Source organism: Lissotriton vulgaris, chromosome 1_1 (assembly GCF_964263255.1).
Source record: "Lissotriton vulgaris chromosome 1_1, aLisVul1.2, whole genome shotgun sequence".
Classification (NCBI taxonomy): Eukaryota; Metazoa; Chordata; class Amphibia; order Caudata; family Salamandridae; genus Lissotriton; species Lissotriton vulgaris.
The window spans coordinates 391437788-391458025 of record NC_141685.1 but is presented as its reverse complement, the minus strand read 5'-3'; the positions used below and the strand labels follow the sequence as shown (position 1 = coordinate 391458025).

At 42.7% G+C, this 20238-nt stretch overlaps 1 protein-coding gene across 1 annotated transcript in view; it reads left to right on the top strand.

Moving 5' to 3' along the window:
- SLC1A7 (solute carrier family 1 member 7) overlaps positions 1-20238 on the top strand; it is a 622845-nt gene that overhangs the window by 377174 nt on the left and 225433 nt on the right. Inside the window, exons 4-5 of the mRNA XM_086936195.1 lie at positions 9047-9089; positions 13309-13531. Coding sequence (XP_086792321.1) covers positions 9047-9089; positions 13309-13531 — 266 coding nt within the window. The remainder of the gene's footprint in view (positions 1-9046; positions 9090-13308; positions 13532-20238) is intronic.

Sequence of the window (20238 nt, the reverse complement as noted above, 5' to 3'; positions counted from 1 at the left end):
AATGTAGTAATTGCATATGCTGCGGAAGTGGTTCCGTCCGATAACTTTAAACAGGACCCATCCACCCACAGCTCTCAATCCACATCTGTAAAGGGCGTATCTTGTAAATCAATACGACCCTTTGTCTGTTCCTCGGTCACAAAGACACAGTCATGTGTTTCTTGCGCCTCAGGCTGAGTTGCTGGGAAGGGCAACAACGTAGCTGGATTCAACGTTGCACATCTCTTCAAAGTTATATGAGGGGCCAACAATGTCAGCTCGTATCCTGTCAGACGAGCACTAGTTAAATGCTGCGTCTTGGTCTGATTCAAAAGGGCATCAACAGCATGGGGGACCAACTCCAACAGCTTATGAGATAAAACTATCCCTTCACTCTGGCGTATTGACACAGCTGTCGCCGCAACTGAGAGAAAACACCCAGGCAACGCTCGACAAACAGGATCAAGTACTGCCGAGAAGTATGCACAAGGGCGCTGCTTATCGCCGTGCATCCGCACTAACACTGATAACGGGCATCCATCTCTCTCATGCACATACAATGTAAAGGGCTTTTTTGTAATCAGGGGTGCCTAACACTGGTGCTGAACAAAGGGCCTGGCGTAATTGGTGAAAAGCATTCTCACATTCATCTGTCCATGGAAGGGGAACTGGAGTATCCTTTGTCAACAGGCCTAACAGTGGTTTAACTATGTGAAAACCCTAATATCCACTGTCTACAAAAGGAGGTAAGACCCAAAAAGGCTCGAACTTCTTTCTGCGTGGAGGGTACTGGTGTGTCTAAAATGGCTTGAATACGATCTGGTGTAAGTGCACGCCCCTCCTTAGACAAAAGGTAACCTAAGTAGGTTACCTTTGGTCTACAATATTGCAATTTCTTTTTCGATACCTTATGATTGTGAGATGCCAAAAAGTTAAGTAAGGACAAAGTGCACTCTTCACATTGCTCGGGGGTGTCGGCAGCCAACAAGATGTAATCAACATATTGTATAAGCGCCACTCCTTCAGGTAAAACAAAAGAATCCAATTGTTGTTTTAATGCCTGGCTATAAATGCTGGGGCTCTCAGTATAGCCTTGAGGAACTCTACAGAATCTGTACGATCTATTATTCAACGTGAAGCCGAAAAGATATCGGCTATCAGGAGGAATAGGGATCGAAAATTAACATTTTTCAAGTCTATAACAGAGAACGTTGTCGCAGTTGGCGGGACCAAGGTAAGGAGTGTCGTAATATCAGAAACCACTGGTTATTGAGGTATCACTATCTTGTTAACCTCCCTCAAATCGATAAATCCTGGTGTCAGTGTCTTTCTTCAAAATCGGTAGTATAGGACTGTTGCACACATTGTATGGAACTTCTTCAACCACCCCTTCTTTAATCAAGTCCTGCACTATCTGTATGAGCGCCTCCTCCCCCTCCTGTGATATCCGATACTGAGGCAGGCGCGGCAGCACAGCTCCCTCCTTTACACTGATGTGCACCGGAGGGATAATCATCTGTCCCACGTCGGTATCGGACGTGGCCCACAAAGAGGCCAATGCAGCCTCTACGGAAATCATGTACACCCTCTCCATTGGTGGATAATTATCGTTCAGGATAACACGTACTCCCTCAGGCGAGCACCGTATCATGGCCCGGAAATATTTTAGCATATCTAGACCCACTTAGGGCCATATGTAGGTGGCCAAATACCAGTCGGTAACGGCCGATTTCGGCCGTTACCGACTGGTATTCGTAATTCCAGATGTAGGGGGCCTGAAAATTACCGATTCTGTATATTTACCGAATCGGTAATTTTACCGAATCGGTAAAGTACCGATTCGGTAAATGTACAGAATCGGTAATTTGGGATGTAGGTGGCACTGGAAACAGTGCCACAGGCCCTTAGAAATTCGTTATTTACCATGAAATACAATGGCATGGTAAATAACGAATTTCTGTGTACATGCACATCTGTGCATGTACACCTGTGCCATGTGGCACACATACATGCCCTAAGGGCATGTATGTGTGTCACATTGCACACAAGCCAAAATCAGGGGTGCAACAGGGTGTCAAAGTGACACCCTGTCCCCCTTGACAAATCGGTAAAATTACCGAATCGGTATTTACCGATTCGGTAATTGCCATTGATTCCTATGGGCCTCAAGGCCCATAGGAAACAATGGCAATTACCGAATCGGTAAATACCGATTCGGTAATTACCGCATATTACCGATTCGGTAATATTTACAGAATAATTACCTACATGGCATTTACCGAATTGTAAATACCGAATCGGTAAAATTCGGTATTTACGATTCGGTAAATGCCTTTTACCTACATATGGCCCAATATTATCAGGAGTTTTTGGGGAGAGTAGGAATGGGCATGATGCAGCAAACTGATCTACATAAAGTGCAAGAGGTTATGATAGTGGGCAAACAGAAGGCGTTCCATCGAACCCTAGTGACGTAATTGTTGAGCCAGACAGAGGAGCCCTCGGAACCAATTTTTTGGACAAAGCGCTACGAGTAGCTCCTGTGTCAACCAGGAACCGATCAGTAGAGCCCAAAACATGTGCTGTAACATAAGGACCCCTCTGATCCACTGGCACTTCAACTGGTTCCTTACCCCATCCTACGCAATCCTATGCATACTGTGAATCATGCTGTTCGGGAGGTGCATAATCAGACATCTGGTACTGGTTTCGTCGATCAAAAACATTGGACCCATCTCAGGGTCGCATATTAGACTCAAACCTAACTCGGTCATTCGTGTTGTTTCTAGGGCCTGAAAAATTTCCTTTACCCCTCATAGAGCCCTGCCCACGCTCCTGGCGCTGTGCACGCAACACCGGGCACTCGTTCGCCCAATGGCCTTTCTGCCTACAATACGCACATTGATCCCGGGCCAAATCAGTATGGCCTGAAGGAGAGCTAGAAAAATTCCTTCCGCCCCGATCGTTACCTCTACGAGGCGGCCCATATACTTGCGCTTACATAACCTTCATTTTCATATCTTTAGATTTCTTTTCCTCACTACCTTTCGCTTCTAATTCCTGACCCTCGTAATACTGAGCCATCGTCAGGAGGGATGCTGGTGTCGAAGTCGTCCAAGAACTTTCACTAGCTTTTAATCGAGCTGCTATACTTGGTAATAAATTCGAAACATATTTATCAACAAAAAGATGTCGACCCGTGTCGTCCGTAAGCGACTGCCCACTAAAATCATAAAAAGTTTCCTCAAATCGAGTAAAGAAATCTGAAACCGATTAATCTACTTTCTGTTTACATGACGCTAACATAGTCCAATCAATCTTTTTAGGGGGAATAAGAGTTTTCAATTTAGTTACAATAGCAGCAGGAAGGTCTAAAATCGACTGGGGCGGCTTCTGTGCTGGTTTTCTCTCCCTGTCCTCATCCTCAAGATCCCTCCATCGAGCTTTGAATGCCGGAAGATCATCAATCTTTCGTATTGATCTCCACATATCTGGTGGTAATATAAGCCCGAAGAATATGTCAATATCGGCCAGAGTCATAGTACAAGAATTCAAAGCCCCCTCAACTTCTTCATAGAAGGCTGCGAGATTCTTCCAAGGATCAGGTAATGCTGCCTTCAATGCTATAACGTCTGCCCTATTCCAAGCAGTATAAACCCAATTATAGATAAAATACCCTTGAGCATCCGCTGACCCTCTATCTGAACTAGTACCCACTCCTTTAGGAGGAACATACAAAGGCACCGCCTCCCGCATTGGTTTAGCATGCACGGCATCGATCTTATCTGATTAAAAGATGGATGACTGCTTCCCGCCGCCAGTCGGATTCAATTGCTCCTCGCCAGCTTTTCGTTTCCGTGCTTCATCCCGTAGCCGAAACGTCTCATCCCGTAACGCAAATAGCCGTCGAATCGCAGTGAGCACCTGAGAAGGAGAAAAAAGACCTTTACGCAATCCTTTTGCATCAGCTATCACATCGTCCGGTTCAAGAACATCGGAATATTTTCGAAAAGCTGACACTACTTCATTAGAAACATAATCAGTAAAATATAATTTCTCCCTATCTTTCCATGACTCTAGTTCTGTCAACAAGTCAGTGAGAGTAATAGAATCTTTGTTAACCTGATGAGCAATCTTACGAAGCTCGGTCATACGGTCGAGAGATAACATAGACCGCGTATCCACTTTCTGTCCGGACGGTTTAGAATCTTGATCTCCTCCATTCGGGGCAGACGGACCCACGTAGTGGGGCGGTGAACGATCTAATAACGAAAAATCATCGTCCGATTTATTAAGGACAGGATAAAGAGGCTGTCGAACAGGATACTGGCCAGATATTTGCAACCGACGTTCTTTCTCCTGCTTCTCTTCTAATTCCTTTGCTTCGCGTTTCTTCGCCTCATGCGCCTTCTCACGCTCACTCTTTCGCTGCTCTTTCTCAATCAGTGCTTGCTCACGCTTCTCACGCTCTCGCACCTCTTTCACCCACATTCGTATACATTCAAACATATCTTGTCGCACTCGCCGCTTACACATACACTGCTCTACATACTCAATCTTCTTCAAATCAAACGATCCATACATAGGCCATCGCAACTCAGGATCCTTCTTTGTGTATTTCCTCCACAACGTGCTGTACATTATGGTGGAAAGACCAAATTTCACGTACATGTCCCTATCGGGCGTCCCCTCTGGGGGAGCCGGGTGTGATTCTTCAAGTACCAACCGGTCATTACCAAAGCAGCAGCACCACTTACGGAGTGCGCTAAAAACAGGCATGTCTAAAATAATGCAGAATATGCAATATTATAATTAAATGGCACTTAAAACGTTGCGCCGCTCAAATTCACAGATCAGGAGAAATATCCCCACATTGCCCGCCTATATGGGTTGCAACTCATATATACATTCACTGACCCAATAATATGACTAGTCACTGCCAAACAAACAAACAATTCAGTCGGGGCAAGCGTATAAAACTGCCTTGCCAAACAAGACTATTCAAAGGCTCAGAGCAAGTATCGTACAACTATTCTTACCAATCAAGAGCATCCAGATTCCAACTGCCAAGTTCCGAATTCGCCCAAACGGCCACTATGCGGCAAACCGACAGAAGAGGTCTCAGTCGATGACCGGCGCCACCCAGATGGTCAGATCGGAAGGGAAGGAAGAATACCTCGGGATGCCAGGACTAAAAGGCGCCACTGGCACTGATCACGTCCCCGGCAAGGTTCCCATCCTTCATCACGACCAGTCCTTCGAGCATCCGAGTCGCCAATGAGCCCCACGTGACGGGCGCCAATTGATGAGTACAGGCCTCAGCAAGGCCCGTGAGTGCGAAAGGGTTCGCCCTTCTGTACGCAAAGTCCTCCGACTACACAAGAAATTGGCACGGAAACTGGAAATACAAAAGCATAGTTTAATAAACCTTTAAAGGTGGTACTACAGTCCACACAACACTCTACAGTATTGTACAAGGTAGCACAAAGAACTCGGACATGCGGTCCCCTTTTATACACAAAAGAAGGGGCTCATAAGTAGGCGGTTACAGCTCAAAAGCATGATTTACGACCATATATGGACATTTCTCAAACATGATCGATACATGGGTGGAGTTAACGGTTCATGTAGCCCCTCTAATGCACATTCCAATCCCCTCTAAGCAGAAACAGATGTTACACGTACTGGGCATGCGCTAGGCAAGCTGGAACTATTTATAGCCTGTTGCTGGGCAAACTCCAGGGGTGACAGTCAGCGAGGTAGGACTTGCCTCGTGGTGAGCACATGGCGGAGTGTAGCATACAAGATGGACGCCAGAAAACAAAATGGAGTCTGGCCGTATTTTCAAGTATGAGCGGGAAAACTAGAATGAAGACACAATAGCATGTCTTCAGCGAATGCTTAACAATATCGCTGTTTTATTTACAACATGAGTGCTGGCCGGGATTATTGTCCCTTGGGGAGACCAATTCCACACTGTCTCCCTGGTGCACAACTAAAGATCCCACTTGGGATTCCTCAACTTCAGGACAAGTTCTGTGGTCCAAGCTAGCCACGAGTCACTAGAATTTTTAAAGATAACACAGAAACCTCTGAGCCAATTGACATGGGGATTTCTGAATGTTGCACTAGTGAAATGCTCCAGCCAAAAGGGCTATGGTTCTGGGCCCCTAGACTCCAGAATTCCATGTGAGCATTCTTTGCAACCTTTCTGCAGTCTTTTGTGTTGCTGCTTCCTCATCCTTAGCAGCACTTGGCTGTAGGGTCATGGACCTGTGCTCCTATCTAGCCCTGACAATCTCCTGTCATGGGCCCTTCCTGGAAGCAGCTCAGCAAGTTTCCATGGCAGTCAATCCTCTTTGACTTTAATCCCCAGACACCGAGGCCATCCTCCACTTGCAAGGTAACTGTGTGTTCGGCAAACTACTGTAACTCATGAACTGCTTTTCTACCTACAAAATAAAGTACTCTTTCACCCGTGAGTCTGGTCTGTGTTATATACAACTGCTTAATAAATATATATAGATAAGTCCATAGTGCCTACTCTTCAAGGAAGTGTATCAGGTCAACAGACGTCCAAGGAAATCTCCTCCCTTCATGGTATCCAGCAAGGCCAGCCTCAAATGGGCCTAAGACAGAGCAAAGGATCTCTTCCCACTGTCCCTGGAGACAGTCCGCATGAGTCCAGGAATAAAAGTCCAAAGCAGTGGCTCTCAAACTTCAGAAACTGGTTCATCAGCAGCATTGGTCTGTCTTCCTGCCCATGCTCTTCTTAGCTGTTCCTTCATATGCAGGGGGTTTAAATAGGGGAGAGAGTTTTAGAACACTGGAATCACTAACCCAATCCAGTGAGACAACATCATCCCTCTAGTTCTAACAGTCACAGCCAGAGATGACACCATAGGCTCTCCCACACCTACACAGCATTCCAGGAATAATCCGAAATCACAGCATTTACTGAAACTAGGGCACATCTGCCTCTTTGAGACAATCACCACCCAACCAAGCATGAATATTTACCTTCAGGGCTTCAAAGAAATCTTTCTTTCTACTCTTTATCTGATGTGAGAGTATCCCCCAGTCAATTTGCAGGGAGGTATGCAAACACCAAGGAAGATTCTACCCCCTTTCTTTGCCAAGAGAAGCTTAATCTCCCTGTGATGGGCCCATTGTATCCAGGCACGTTTATCAGTCAGCTGAGATAGCAGAGCAAAAAACTGTCCCCGTAGGAATAAAGGGGGAAGATCCAAAGCCCACTCTATCTCTATTCCCCTTCTCTTTTTAAAGAATTGACAAACGAATGATTTCCAGACAGCTAAAGCTGACTGCAGTCAGACCTAAAAAGGAATGGGACTCAAGCATCACAAACTGAAAGACCCTACCTTCTATGAGGTGTGGTCAAGGATGGCCCATGCTCATTATCCTTTACTATCCTAGATGGACCTGCCTCACTGATGACACCCAACAGGTTTGAAATCTCGTCTGGGGTTGCTTGTGTTTCCATTCAGATGGAACATGGTCTGGCAGTACAAGCTGGACTGTTACTGTTGGAACTGAACCAAGAGTGATTTTCATACTGTTGCTCATCATCTTGAGTAGCCCAGTGGGTAAATTATGGACTAGAATACAGTCCGACTGATTGCTTGTGGCTGAGACTGTTACAAGCATTCCATTCATAACCTTTTTTGTTTCACATGTCCAAGGTTATCATAATAAAACTGTAAAATGTCACTGACAAAATGTGTTAACTGTTGTATTGGTTCTGTACTAATATCAATAATTGTGAGATATCATCTCTTTGATTTACCATGAAGGATCCCAAACTCAGGGCTGTCCTGCTAGTGATGGATGAGTGTATCATGAGTGAAGTTAAACCTTTTTTCAGACACCTGCTTCCTTAATCCTGCACACTGTGTTAGTTTAACTGGAGACACAGTGCATTTATTGTGCTGCTACAATTAGCTTTGCTTCTAGGCCTTCAAGGTTTTTCTGAGATGCATATCCACACAAAGGGCTACTATAATGTGATCCTGAGTGTGTATTTAGTTGTTTTTGTTTTCTGAGTGTGAGTTGCATCCTGACGACATAACGACGTGGTTGATTCATTTCTTTGACCGACATCCTTTACTGTTCTTGATAAGGGTAATACATGCACAGATTAATATGAGAGGCTCCTAAAACGTTTCTAGTGGTCCATTCATACACCTATTCGCTGAATTCCCAGGAGGAGACAAAAAGTATGGGTGCTGCAATAGAAATGACTACTTTCTGATCAATGGTGGAGTTTCCTACCTCACACAATGTTGATGCTTTTAATATGAGCTGCATTGTTCAGAATTTTAACCTCCCAATCACAGGTCTTTAGACTGTTCTTCATTAGTTCAATGGAAGAAAACAAGCCTGCTACACCGCAAATGTATTTGGTTGCCTTGTAAATGTTTAAGATTCGAAATAGTGTGATGTATGGCATGGAGTATGATGTCCACTCTATCTGCATGTGTGTATGCGCTAAATACAAGTCAAACTAATTGGCTTTGTCAATGCTTATTTGCTGTAAAGCACAACTGGGAACACATTACTCTTTGCATTGACACATTATGTAAGTATGTTAGTGTTTGGTAAGTAAAGCATTTTTATAAAGATGTAAGCATGGCATCCAGGTGTTATACACTACCATACACTCTGCTTGACATCTAATGGTCACTGGTGTCTTAAAAACGTGTTTAATTGAATTGAATTATAAGATAATGGTTAAGGAAACATATGTACGTTATTGCAGTTTCTATGGTTATCTTGTATTTGCACTTTTGTGTTTACTAGAGCCTGTTTGTAAACTACAAAGTTTCATACAAACAAGGCCTGTTTTCAAGTCAGCCACTGAGCAAGTGGTGATGCACATATTACTGCACTAAATGTAAATGTAGTTTCCTAGCCTGAATTGGTTGCCCATCTGCTTATAATGTTGAGTCACTGTGTCTCACATCCCAAACTTAGCGACATCGCAAATCTTTATTAAAATTGGACAACTTCGGATTCCAAAAATCTTCACAATGTTTTTGTTTTTCAGGAACATGTTTCCGTCGAACCTTGTTGAGGCTACATTTAAACAGGTCAGTGATATTTTCATTATATATCCAACTAGATGTAGTAAAGTGTTTAAAACATTGAGATCACCTGCAAAGACTTTCACTCTTCTCATACTACTGTAGCTTTCAATAGGGTAGACGCAGCTACAGGGCTGGACTCGGAACCCAAAGCAGCACTGGCAATTTTATAGGACCACCCCCACTCCGCCGTGGGGCGGGGCAGGGGGGTCCAAGTGTGAAGCACTGCTGCTAGTGTTACTTGGGCCGATATTGCAGCACTGCTGCAAAATCAGCCCAGACTGCTGTAAAACCAGACCCACCCTTCCAGCCTCCCGGAAAAACACCCATTGACCACAACGGCCACCGTCACGTATGGAAATGTGCTCATAAAGGACACCTTTGAGGCCTAAAGGAAGCAATCCTTTGATCTCAGAATGACAGTGGCCCTGGACAAACCTGCTAAAATGAAAACACCTTCATATGCCATCAAAGCAGATGAGGGTATACAATGCATAAAACCTTAATGGAGGAAGTTGGTAAAAGAGCAGAAAATATAAACAAGCATTTGCAATGCAATAGGTCACGCATTGTTTTTAGAGTTAGAGCTATTGGTGTTGTAATGTAAACGTTTTTAGCTTGTGTGTTTTGGAGTAAAGTGGATGTATGTGATGGCAAAAATGTGGAAAATCATACACAATGTTGACCACAATCCTATTTTATTGTCCTTTAAGGTTGAAATAGTTCAAAAGACAGCTAGGTCTTTTTCAGTCCCACGGTATTTACTTACAGATAGCAAATATGTGGCTACTATCCATAAACAGTTAGGAGATTTTGTTAATAGAAAATACAGCAACAGCTTCTCCTTTAGTGGTCTGGGATGCCATGAAGCCATTCATAAGAGTGGTCACTCAATAGTATATCCTGCAGCAGAATAGGGAGTGGGAAACCTTAAACAGAATAGCCATTCAAGATTTGCTAGCAGCTAAGGTACAACATGCAGAAGTAGTCCAACAGGGTTGTAGCGACCAAGATCAATTATATAACTTTTTGATAAATGCAAGGATAGTTATGAGGCGTTCATTAAGGGTAAACGTTGCTGTGAATTATAGTAAGATGAAGTTCTCACAATATGAATATGGGGAAAAAATTGGGAAAGTCCTGGCTCACCAAGTAGCAGAAATCAGGGCTAAAACTCGGATAAAATCTATTAGGGGCCAAACGGAAATCAACAAACAACATCACAGGCAATATTGAATCAATTTTCCGAGTTTTACCAAAAATTATATGCACTGCCTATAGTAGTAGAGGAGGACGATATACAGCAATATCTGGGCGGTAGAAGCTTACCCACTCTAAGGGAGGAAGACTCTGTCTCTTTGGAGTGAGAAATTTCACATGATGAAATACTCACAGCAATATCCTCTCTTCCCTCTGGGAAAGCTGTGGCGGAGGATTCTATACCAGCAGAGTTCTATAAATGTTTTTAAAGACTTATAGTCTTACCTATGTGGTCCTTATTCAAAATATTGGTTCTTACGGTAAGATACCAGAGGCCTGGAATATGACAAATATTATTTTCTTCCTAAAGAAATATAAACCTCCAGAGGAACGAGGTTCTTATCGACCGATCTCACTTATCAATTCAGATGCAAACATTTACGCTAAAGTCCTGGCTACTCGACTTGCCCCATTAATGTCTGGACTAGTATCCAAGCAACAACACAGCTTTCTACAGGGAAGGGATACTACTGATCATATTAACACTGCAATCGGAGCCTTTGACTTAGCAAGGAAATCGGCAAAGAACTTAAGCACAGTACTTTTAGACACCGAAAAGGCATTTGATAGAGTGGTCTGGAGGTACCTATGGGCCACATTAATAGCTTTTGGGCTTAGAGAGAAATGTTGCCGATAGGTATGTGCTCTGTATAACAAACCTCAGGCAAGACTGCTCTATCTAGGCTTACAATCTCTTCAATCTCTTTCCGATGTGTAGTGGCACTAGAGATGGGTGTCCTTTTTCCCCTCTGTTGTTTGCTCTATATATCGAGCCATTTATCCGCACAATACATTCTAACATACAAATCATGCTATAGATATCAGGGGCAAGCTGCTTAAAGGTAACTGCTAACACGGATGATATAGCGGTCTTCACCGCTGACCCAGAGACAGCAATCAGTTGCATCAAAGAGGAAGCAAGCAGATTTGGTCTTCTATCAGGCTTATAGCTAAATGTCCAAAAGACACAAGTGATTCTTAACTTTCAGCCTGGTAGGAGTATGGCAGGAGTGTGTTTGGTCGCTACATACCTCAGGGTCCGAATTTCAGTGCAGATACCTCGAATTATGAGCCCTTACTAGAAATCACGGCTAAACGATTGAAAAGTTTGCACAAGCTTTCTATCGGTATAGTAGGTAGGTGTAATATTATTGAAATGGAGATACTTCCAAGGTTTTTATACTTATTTCATTCAATTCCTCTCCTTGTTTCTAATGTTTTTTTTCGAAAATTAGAAGGAGTGTTAGGTAGTTTTCTTTGGGGGTACAAAAAAGCACAACGTGCTGTAGACTTATTGAAACATCCGTACAATTAAGGGGGGCTTGGGTTCCCAGACTTTAAAATGTATTTTTGGGCCGCATTTGTGAGCCTCTTCGTAGCTTGTTGTTGGATGACTTTTCTCATAAATTAGTCCTAGGCTCGGGATCTGGAATTTTTTAATATAAAACTAACGACCCAGATTATTTTAAAAGGGTCAGGTTCAAGACCATTAGAGATAATGTGAACATATGGCAAGCTATGTCTGTTAAGTTTAATTTGTAATTTTTTCATGAAAAACTCCCACTATGGGGCAATTCTTTGTTACCGGAGGTACTCCATGACACTGTTAGTAGGCGTTGGGCTAGCTATCGGATCCAACATTTGGGTGACTTGTATGACTATAATGGCTTCAGGACATTCGAAAACTTGCAACTTCATTACAATCTTCCTGACAGATGTACTTTAAGTATTTTCAAATTAGGGATTAGCTATTGACACATCTGACTTTAATGACAGTGTCTAACTCAGAAGTTTGGGATTGTTTGTATGAGGAAAAAGCAAAATTGAACATTAGTAGGATGTATCAATGTTTTAGCAATCTCAGACAGAATGGTTGTCAAAAGCTGGCGGCAAGATGGTCTAAGACTTTGGGGACAAAGATCACTCCACAAAATATTACGCTGGCATTAGGAACTATAGAAGAATCAGTTCATTCTGTCAATTAAAGATCACAACAATTCCGTACAGTTTGCATGCTCTATTATACCCCTGAGAAGATTGCTAGCCTGGTTCCTAGAGCCCAAGGAGGGGATAGGAAGATATGCCCCAAATGTGGGATGTATGCTACAGGCATAGTACATATGTTTGTCACTTGTCCAGAGTTAGAAGTGTTTTGGCATAAGATATCCCAGTTGATAAGGCAACCAATAGGGGTAGATTTCACTCTTACAGTTATGGAAATTATATTGGGCTATAAAGAAGAGAGTCAGGTTATGCAGGGGCTGGTTACAATCTTATTTATTGCTCCCTAACTTACTATAGCCAGGGCTTGGATATCATCCAGCACCCCCCACCATAAGTAAATGGTGGCCTAAAATAAGGGACACTTACGAGATGGAGAAAGCTCTCGCTCGAGTAAGAGGAACTCGCTCTTTGATAAAGTTAGACACTATATGGGGATCCTTGGCATTAGTTATATAAAATTAATAGATTTGATTGTACAAACTCTTAATATATAATGTGCAGGGAATGTTTTTGCAAGAAGAAACAGGGATTGAGCAATAATAAGATTGGTATGGGACTATTCTGTTCTCTTTTAGAAATACTTTTTTTTCTCTTTACATGTTTCGATGCATTACTCATGAAGATTTTTCCTTCTACTTTGTAATGATGTTTACTTAATGACAATAAAAAAATCGATTTTTAATTTTAAAACCTAACACAATCCATCACATGCTTTTTGTACAATTTGTTTTGACATCTATATATATTCTATATGTTTATAGTCTAATTCCCTACTTGTCTATATTTTGTCTCTTTTTATTTGTTGTTCTACATTTTCATTCATTTTTAATGCAAACACTAATATGTCAACTGAAAGACATTAAAATAGTAAATAGATGTGGGTTTCAAGGAAAGAATAAAAAACAATTTAAACTAATCTCGGACTCCTGGATGCCCTATGATAATATTTTTTTCTTTCTAGTACCGTACGAAGAACAGTCCTATAGTCAAAGCTGGAAAGTCTTCTCAATCTGAAAGCATCACACATAGGATCCTGGTCTATGGGATCCAGGATGAGAATGGATCAAACATCCAGAACTTTGCATTGGACATCACTCCCCCTCCAGAGGTGATTTACAAATCTGAGCCAGGCTTCAGTGAAGGCATGAACGTGCTGGGCATTGTGATCTTTTCTGCAACAATGGGTAAGTTAAAAAAATCCATGAAATTTAGTGACATATTTCTAAGGTTTTATGGAAACCTGTGTGATATAAGTCTCTGTCTGAACAAGTGCTGCTTTCATATGTACACATATATAAGGATTCTAATTACAGACCCATGGACTGTCAACACAGATAGTCATACATCTATCAAATGCATTATGGGTGTTTGTAACCATCCCTAAGAGATTATTGATACAGATGTATCATTTGCCAGTATAAAATAAGACGCCCTAGGACCAGTGCAAATACATGTACTTAAAACAATTACCCCATATAATGTGGAAACATTATTTGACCAGAGATGTTACTTGGCATTTATTGAGCCATGAGAATGCAGATAGATTTTCTTTCATATGATCATTGTGGTCCATGCCTCCATCTTGCATTGCGATTATCCATGGGATATCAATAACTTATTCTGTATAATTCATGGCTTCCTGCCCATAACTCATTATACCTGTTGTCTTGCCTCTTCATTTGGAACATATGTAAATACCATAAGGGATTGGTGTCTAATGTCTATGTTGAATAGTGAGAGGGCAGATTTTGATTAGCTGAGTGAAGACTGTGGGAGGGTGAGCAGGGCCCGTTTTAGGTCAGTGTGACAGGTGCAGCCACACCTGGCACCACGCTCAGAGGGTGCTGTGTTTCAAAATAACTTATGGGTTTAAAAGCACTTGTTTCAGAGTTCCTTTTGTGTCCAGCAGTTTTCGAGCAAAAATAAAAATGTCAATATAAACCTGGCGATTAATGTTCCTGCAGAAGAGGGATCTGAGTCTTGTCAAGGCACACTTTTGACTCTTCATAAAGAGGTGCAGTCTTTTAATATGCCTGCTGCAAAGAACGTGTACCATGCAGACTACAGAGCTGTAGTTTATGTGAATAGCTAAGTGGGTTACTGCTTTTGTCACAGGGATACTTTTGTTACTTGCAGTTCGTGAGTTACAATTCTAATATAGCACAGTCACCTATAAGAAAGGGCAGCATGAAAACTGCATGGTGTCGGTTAGAACATTATCTATTCTTTCCCAGTATTTCATTATCCTAATGCTGCTTAAAAGGGTACGTTTGGGTAGAAATACATTCTTATTAGTAAAGCCAATGTTAACCACTCTGGTACATTTTAAATACTGAGTTTCTGCTTCTCCAGATCAAACAGTCTTATTATATACTGCCTGGTAATATGGATGACACGTGATTCCAACACCTTGTAACCCTCATTGTCTTATGTAGCATTTCTTACATACTGGTTTATACTCGTATGATTCATTGTCACTGTATTATGTGTGTGTGATTTAAAGTGCATTGACACTCTGCACTCGTATGAGTAGCGCTATAAAACATGTGAGAGAGGGTCTATGGAGAGATGAGGGGCACTGTTGGAAGGTGGTAGTGAGGGAATCTATAGAGAAGTAAGTCACTGGGGGTCACCCGGAAAGATTGTCGAACTCGGTGCCCCCAGCACTAAAGCTGGCCCTGAGGGTGAGTACCCAAGGATGTCAACTAGGTAGCTAAGTGCAATTTAGAAAAAGTGTCTAGTTTGAAATGTTGAAAATACAGGACAACTAGTTTATATAAGGCCCTGTTTTGTTTGGCAGATCTCCTTCTAGCCTGGGAATGATACTTTGAAGGATGAAACTTTGAAGTACGTCTGTTTCTGGGAGTTTATCGAGAAAACTGGAGGCAAAATGTATTACCTTATGCAGCAGGGAAAAATAATGCTGGAGGAGGCCTACTAATAAGCTGTTGCATTAGTCCAGTGTTGAAGTGGATCCTAGGGCAGGTTTTGCAAAGGTTCAGAAGAGACATCTGGCAGCAGTGGCTGTGGCTATTATGGAGGGCTCCAGGTTCAGAGTAAGGTTGAATATTACGCCAACGTTTCTTGATGATGGAGTCAGGATGAGGGAGTGAGGGGAAAATGTTATGAGTATGTGAGAGGTAGAGTGCAGTTGTAGACGGGAAATAGCTAGTTTCCATCATAGAAGAGTTTAGCATATGGGACCGGAGAACCAATTAGTGCTAGGTGGCAGTGAGCCTGTTGGAATCGTGAAGGGCCGAAGTTAAAGATCGAAAAGAGACAATTTTTGTATCATCTGCATAGAGATGCTATGAAAAAGCAAAAAGGGATGTAGAACAGAGCCAGAAAAATGATGGCTGAGAACTAAACCCAGTGGCCTACCAACTTATTATGGAGTTGTTGATGATAAAAATGAGCTCTACGAGGGTGATAAAGTTTATTTGAAAGTCAGGAGCAGGACTAGATAAGTGCTTTTTCAGTGATATGAAGAGTGATAATGGTAGGCATCAGCATGAAGACATCAACAATATTAAAGACAGCTGAGAGGTCTGGAAGGATAAAATAGACAATTGATTGTAATGTGGGCGTATGAGATAATATTAGACATATGAGAAAGGGCAGTTTCATTGCAGTGAAGAGCTTAGAAACCTGATTAAAGTGCGTCAAACAGGTTTTGGTAGGTAAGAAAAGAAGTTAATCTGTTGAAGACAAAAAGTTCCTAAACTATAGAGAAGTTGGCACGTTGGAACCTGGGATGATTGTTAGATGGAATAAATAAGTCAGTAGTTGGTTATTTTAGTAGAGGTAATAGTACATCTTCCTTGAAGCATAAAGGCTAGTAACCAGAGTTGAGGGAGTAACTGAGAGAGGTTAAGCAAGGCAGACACTTAGATGAGAGAGCCAAGGATTTAACAAACCCTGGAATGAAGAGATCAGACAGGGCACAAGAGGAACTGGCAGATTGCAGGGCGCCACCCCCCTTGAGGGCGTGGCGCCGTTAGTGGCAGCCAAAGGGCCGCCTAAATTAGGGAATCACTTCCGGGTCACCCGACCCGGAAGTGTAAGTAATGGGACTACCGGAAATACGTGGGAAGTGCCCCGGAAGCAGTCAGAGGGCGCGAGGCTTAAAAGCCAGCGACCATCTGTGTGACCCCCTCTTTCTCTGCTGACCGCCCAGGAGTCGGACGTCGCAGAAGGAAGTCACCCTCCCACCCATCCCAAAAGTAAAGCTTTAGGCAGGGGCAGTAGCAGGGTCCTGGACAAGAATATCACGGGAACTTCTTTGGGCAGTGCCAGTTTTACCTCAGAACAGGTTTTTAAACATCATGGGCTCCGGGCTGGCGAGAGAGTTGGGGTTGACCTGCTGGTGGCCCTGGCTTCTCTAGCCCTACCCTGGAAGCCGCTGGTTGCCACAAGTGGTGGCACATTATTTACCTGCGGCTCTGTTGACCGGAAGGTGGTTAACTTAAGGAGAGCAGGCTAACTTGGTTGTGGCCTGCTGGCACAACCCGAAGGTCAACCAAAAGCCCATTGGAGAACGGGCTGTAAAAGAGGAAATATGTATATAAGTGTGAGTATCTTAATACTGTGATGTGAAAATAATTTTGAGTTTTAAATAAAGAAATGGAGGTCAATGAAGTAATTGACCTGTTAACTTATCTTAATAAAAATATGCACACTGCAGAAAATCAAAAAATGCTCGGGTGTTTAATTTGAGAAAGGGCCTTAATGTGTTGGGGGGAGTGTGCACGTTGTATGCCATCTATTCAATAGGGAGCCACAGTCATCAGATGTGGGTTGCAGTGCAGAAAGTTTACCGTCAATTGTTGGGGCTACAAGATGGAAGTAGAGGGAAAGTGATGGGTTTGTTAGAATGAGGTAAGGGTATTCCTGTTTAATGCAATTAAAGAGGCAATGTCTGTGCGAGATAAAGTCAGCTTAGTGAGAGATGGGAGAGGTGAGTGTGGGGGAAAGTGAATGGTACTGGCAGATTTGTGGGGATGTCAGCAAAACGAGTAAATCATTCAAGAATGGAGTTGAATTTGAGAGAGTTCAGTGCCTTTGTGAGGTCTTTCATAACATATTTGTAGTCATCTAAATGCTCTGAGGTCGCATCTTTGCACCATTTGCAGAGGACGGCACACATTCTTGTCATAGTGTGGATTTTGTATGTAACTCTGGACTGCTGGCATGGGGTGTCTGGGGTGAAGTTACATAGATTTGGCTCAAATAAATGCAGGTCTCAGTGTGCCCTTGAAATTGCCCGAAGAGGTGGAGTTAAAGTGTGGTTCACGGTTGTTAAGCATTTGGTTTCAGACTGAAGGTAAAGGTCTTTGTGGATGTGTTCATTTGATTATGAGGCTGTTTTTGTAAGCATGCATTGAAAGAGATTTTAGCTAATACCTTAAGGATGACATAGTCAGATGAAGAGGGGTAGATATTAGGAGGAGAGTGTGCAAAGGTTTGGACATGAGAACGGTGTCTAGTGGTTATCCATGTGTGTGAACAGACTTTCACCGGTAGTATAGTGCAGAGTGGTGAGGGAGGAACTTGTGGAACTAAAAACAATTATTTGTAAACGGTACTCTAATCTAAAATGCTCCTTGGTAGCATAGAGTCATCTAGTAACCTTAGATGACAATGATGTGTAGAAGTAAAACGGGCATTAGAAAGTTGTGTCCCGGTGGCTTGATTTGGTGACAGAATCCCACGCACTTACTGAGCGGCTCCATTTTGGTTTTCTAGTTGAGGGTTATTGTTGTAATTGGCGGAGGAGCTCTTGGGTGGAGTTTCATGACGTGGCAGCCCTGAATCTAACAGTGCTCAATAGATTTCTGCATCTGAACATGTCTTTCACACCATTCATACATGAGGATTTGAGCATCAATGCTTAAGACCAAACGAGATGGCAGGAAGGATACTGCAGCCAAGCGCTAAGAAAAGTGTTGATGGTCATATGAAGGACAGGGAGTGGGAGCTACAGTGTGAGATGAAGTTTCCTCCTTAAAGAACGCCTAGTGTGGGAGCCCATGTTTAAAGACAAATTCTTATAAGATCTTTAAGTACTTAGCCTAGTTCTTTCCCTCATGTAGGTGTACTACGAGTAAGTGACAATAAGGGCATTTTCTACTTTTGGCAGCACTTTATCAAAACACAAATCTCAATAAAACGTGTATTATGTTATTCTTTCATCATTTGTGCAAGAACGGAAGAGTGAAATCTTAAAAAATGTACACAGATGAAAAATGTATTCTTCCAATGCCTAATGTCACGAGATAGTATTTTCCCTCTGCAAAGGAAGTAGAAATGAGTCTAGGGAATAAGTCAGTTCTCATCACTGATCTAAGTACAGGAACATGTCGATATGAGAAACGTATTAAAAGTGCTGTATAGTGGTTATATGTCCGGTAAACACGAGGGTATAGTCACCACCACCATCTGTGTATACTAACTTCAAATATGCAGGTATGTGTGTTCATTAACAAATGCAGTACACGTTAATATTTTAACAACAAAACACAGTAAACGGAACTGAAACCTGTTGATAACCATGTCTGAGTACAGTACACACACCGGACTGCAAACACATACACCTTTAATTCCATTGTTTTGCAGATGCATTACATACCGCTTCATACTACCTACGAGGACCCACAATGTGGTGGCAAATGGTTAGCACTCTACTCCTTAGGGTGTGCTTGTCTGGAAGGATGTAGATTTGCCTCGTGATCCTTTTGGGAAGTGTTCTGGTGTTGTTCATGATTTCCACAGTTGCGCTCTTGTGTTAAACATCACTGAGTCTGGATGTGCAGTGGACCGAAAAGGTATGAGAGTCAGAGAGATTTTAAGTAGTGGTGTGTCTGGAAGGATGCGGGCTGCAAGTTTGGTCTATGTGGGAAGACGTCTGCTATCGTAGCTGCAATGGCGCGGCAGTCCACCTTCATGCCTTCATGCCATCAGTTACTGATAGCCTAAGCAGGGTTCTCCAAAGTCGGTCTTGGACAGCTGGATCAATGCCACATTTTTAGCATTTCCCATTTATGTACATGTAGTTATCTTAAAAGTCTGGCATGGGTCCGTCCCTCCAGGACCGACTTTGGAGAAACCTGGCCTAATGTAAAATGCTCCTCAAAATTGTCCAACAAAATTTCATCCTTGGCTATAAAGAAAGGGTTTTTTGAAATAGGGGGAAATATAAGGGCGCTCAGCTAGTATTTGACGCATAAGTTCTTTGAGTATAATAAATTGGTGGTGGTGCTAGTTGGAGAGAGGATAAGCCTTATAACCCCTCAAAGGCGTACTATTCAGGGAACAGTGCGTTAACACACAGAAAACAAGGTACCAACTGCACACAACAATAGAGTAGCGCAAAAAAGAAATGTCCTGGTAGACATGAGTACACTTAGGTTACAGCTGTCAGAGAAACCCCAATGTTTTAAGAGAGGCATCTTCTTTTAATGTCTTTTGGAGCCAGCCAACACGTGTTTCGTCGCAGTGATAAGTGACTCATCAGGGCTGTGCAGTTCAAAGAAAAAGACAGAAAGGTCACTTAGCCGGTGATACTTCCGACCCGGCCGGGCTCAAGACCAGGTTAAGTCTGAAAGACCTCGATATTGACCAGTCTCAGAAAATCTGGTTCAAGTCCTGGTAATCCAGTTCCAAAACTCAATATATATAAGGAACTGTCGTGGATTGATTCGGGGGGAGATATAGGCTCAGTAGGCTAATGGAGTAGAATTTCAAACAGGATATCCCGCGGGCTGGTATTAGAGAGGTTGGCGGAGCGAGTAGACTCCAGTGAATGGAATATCCCTCTAAGGGTGGTTGAATGCGCAGACGAACTCCAGTGCGGCCGTGCGCGATATCTTGTTCCAGGTCAGGACCTGGAACA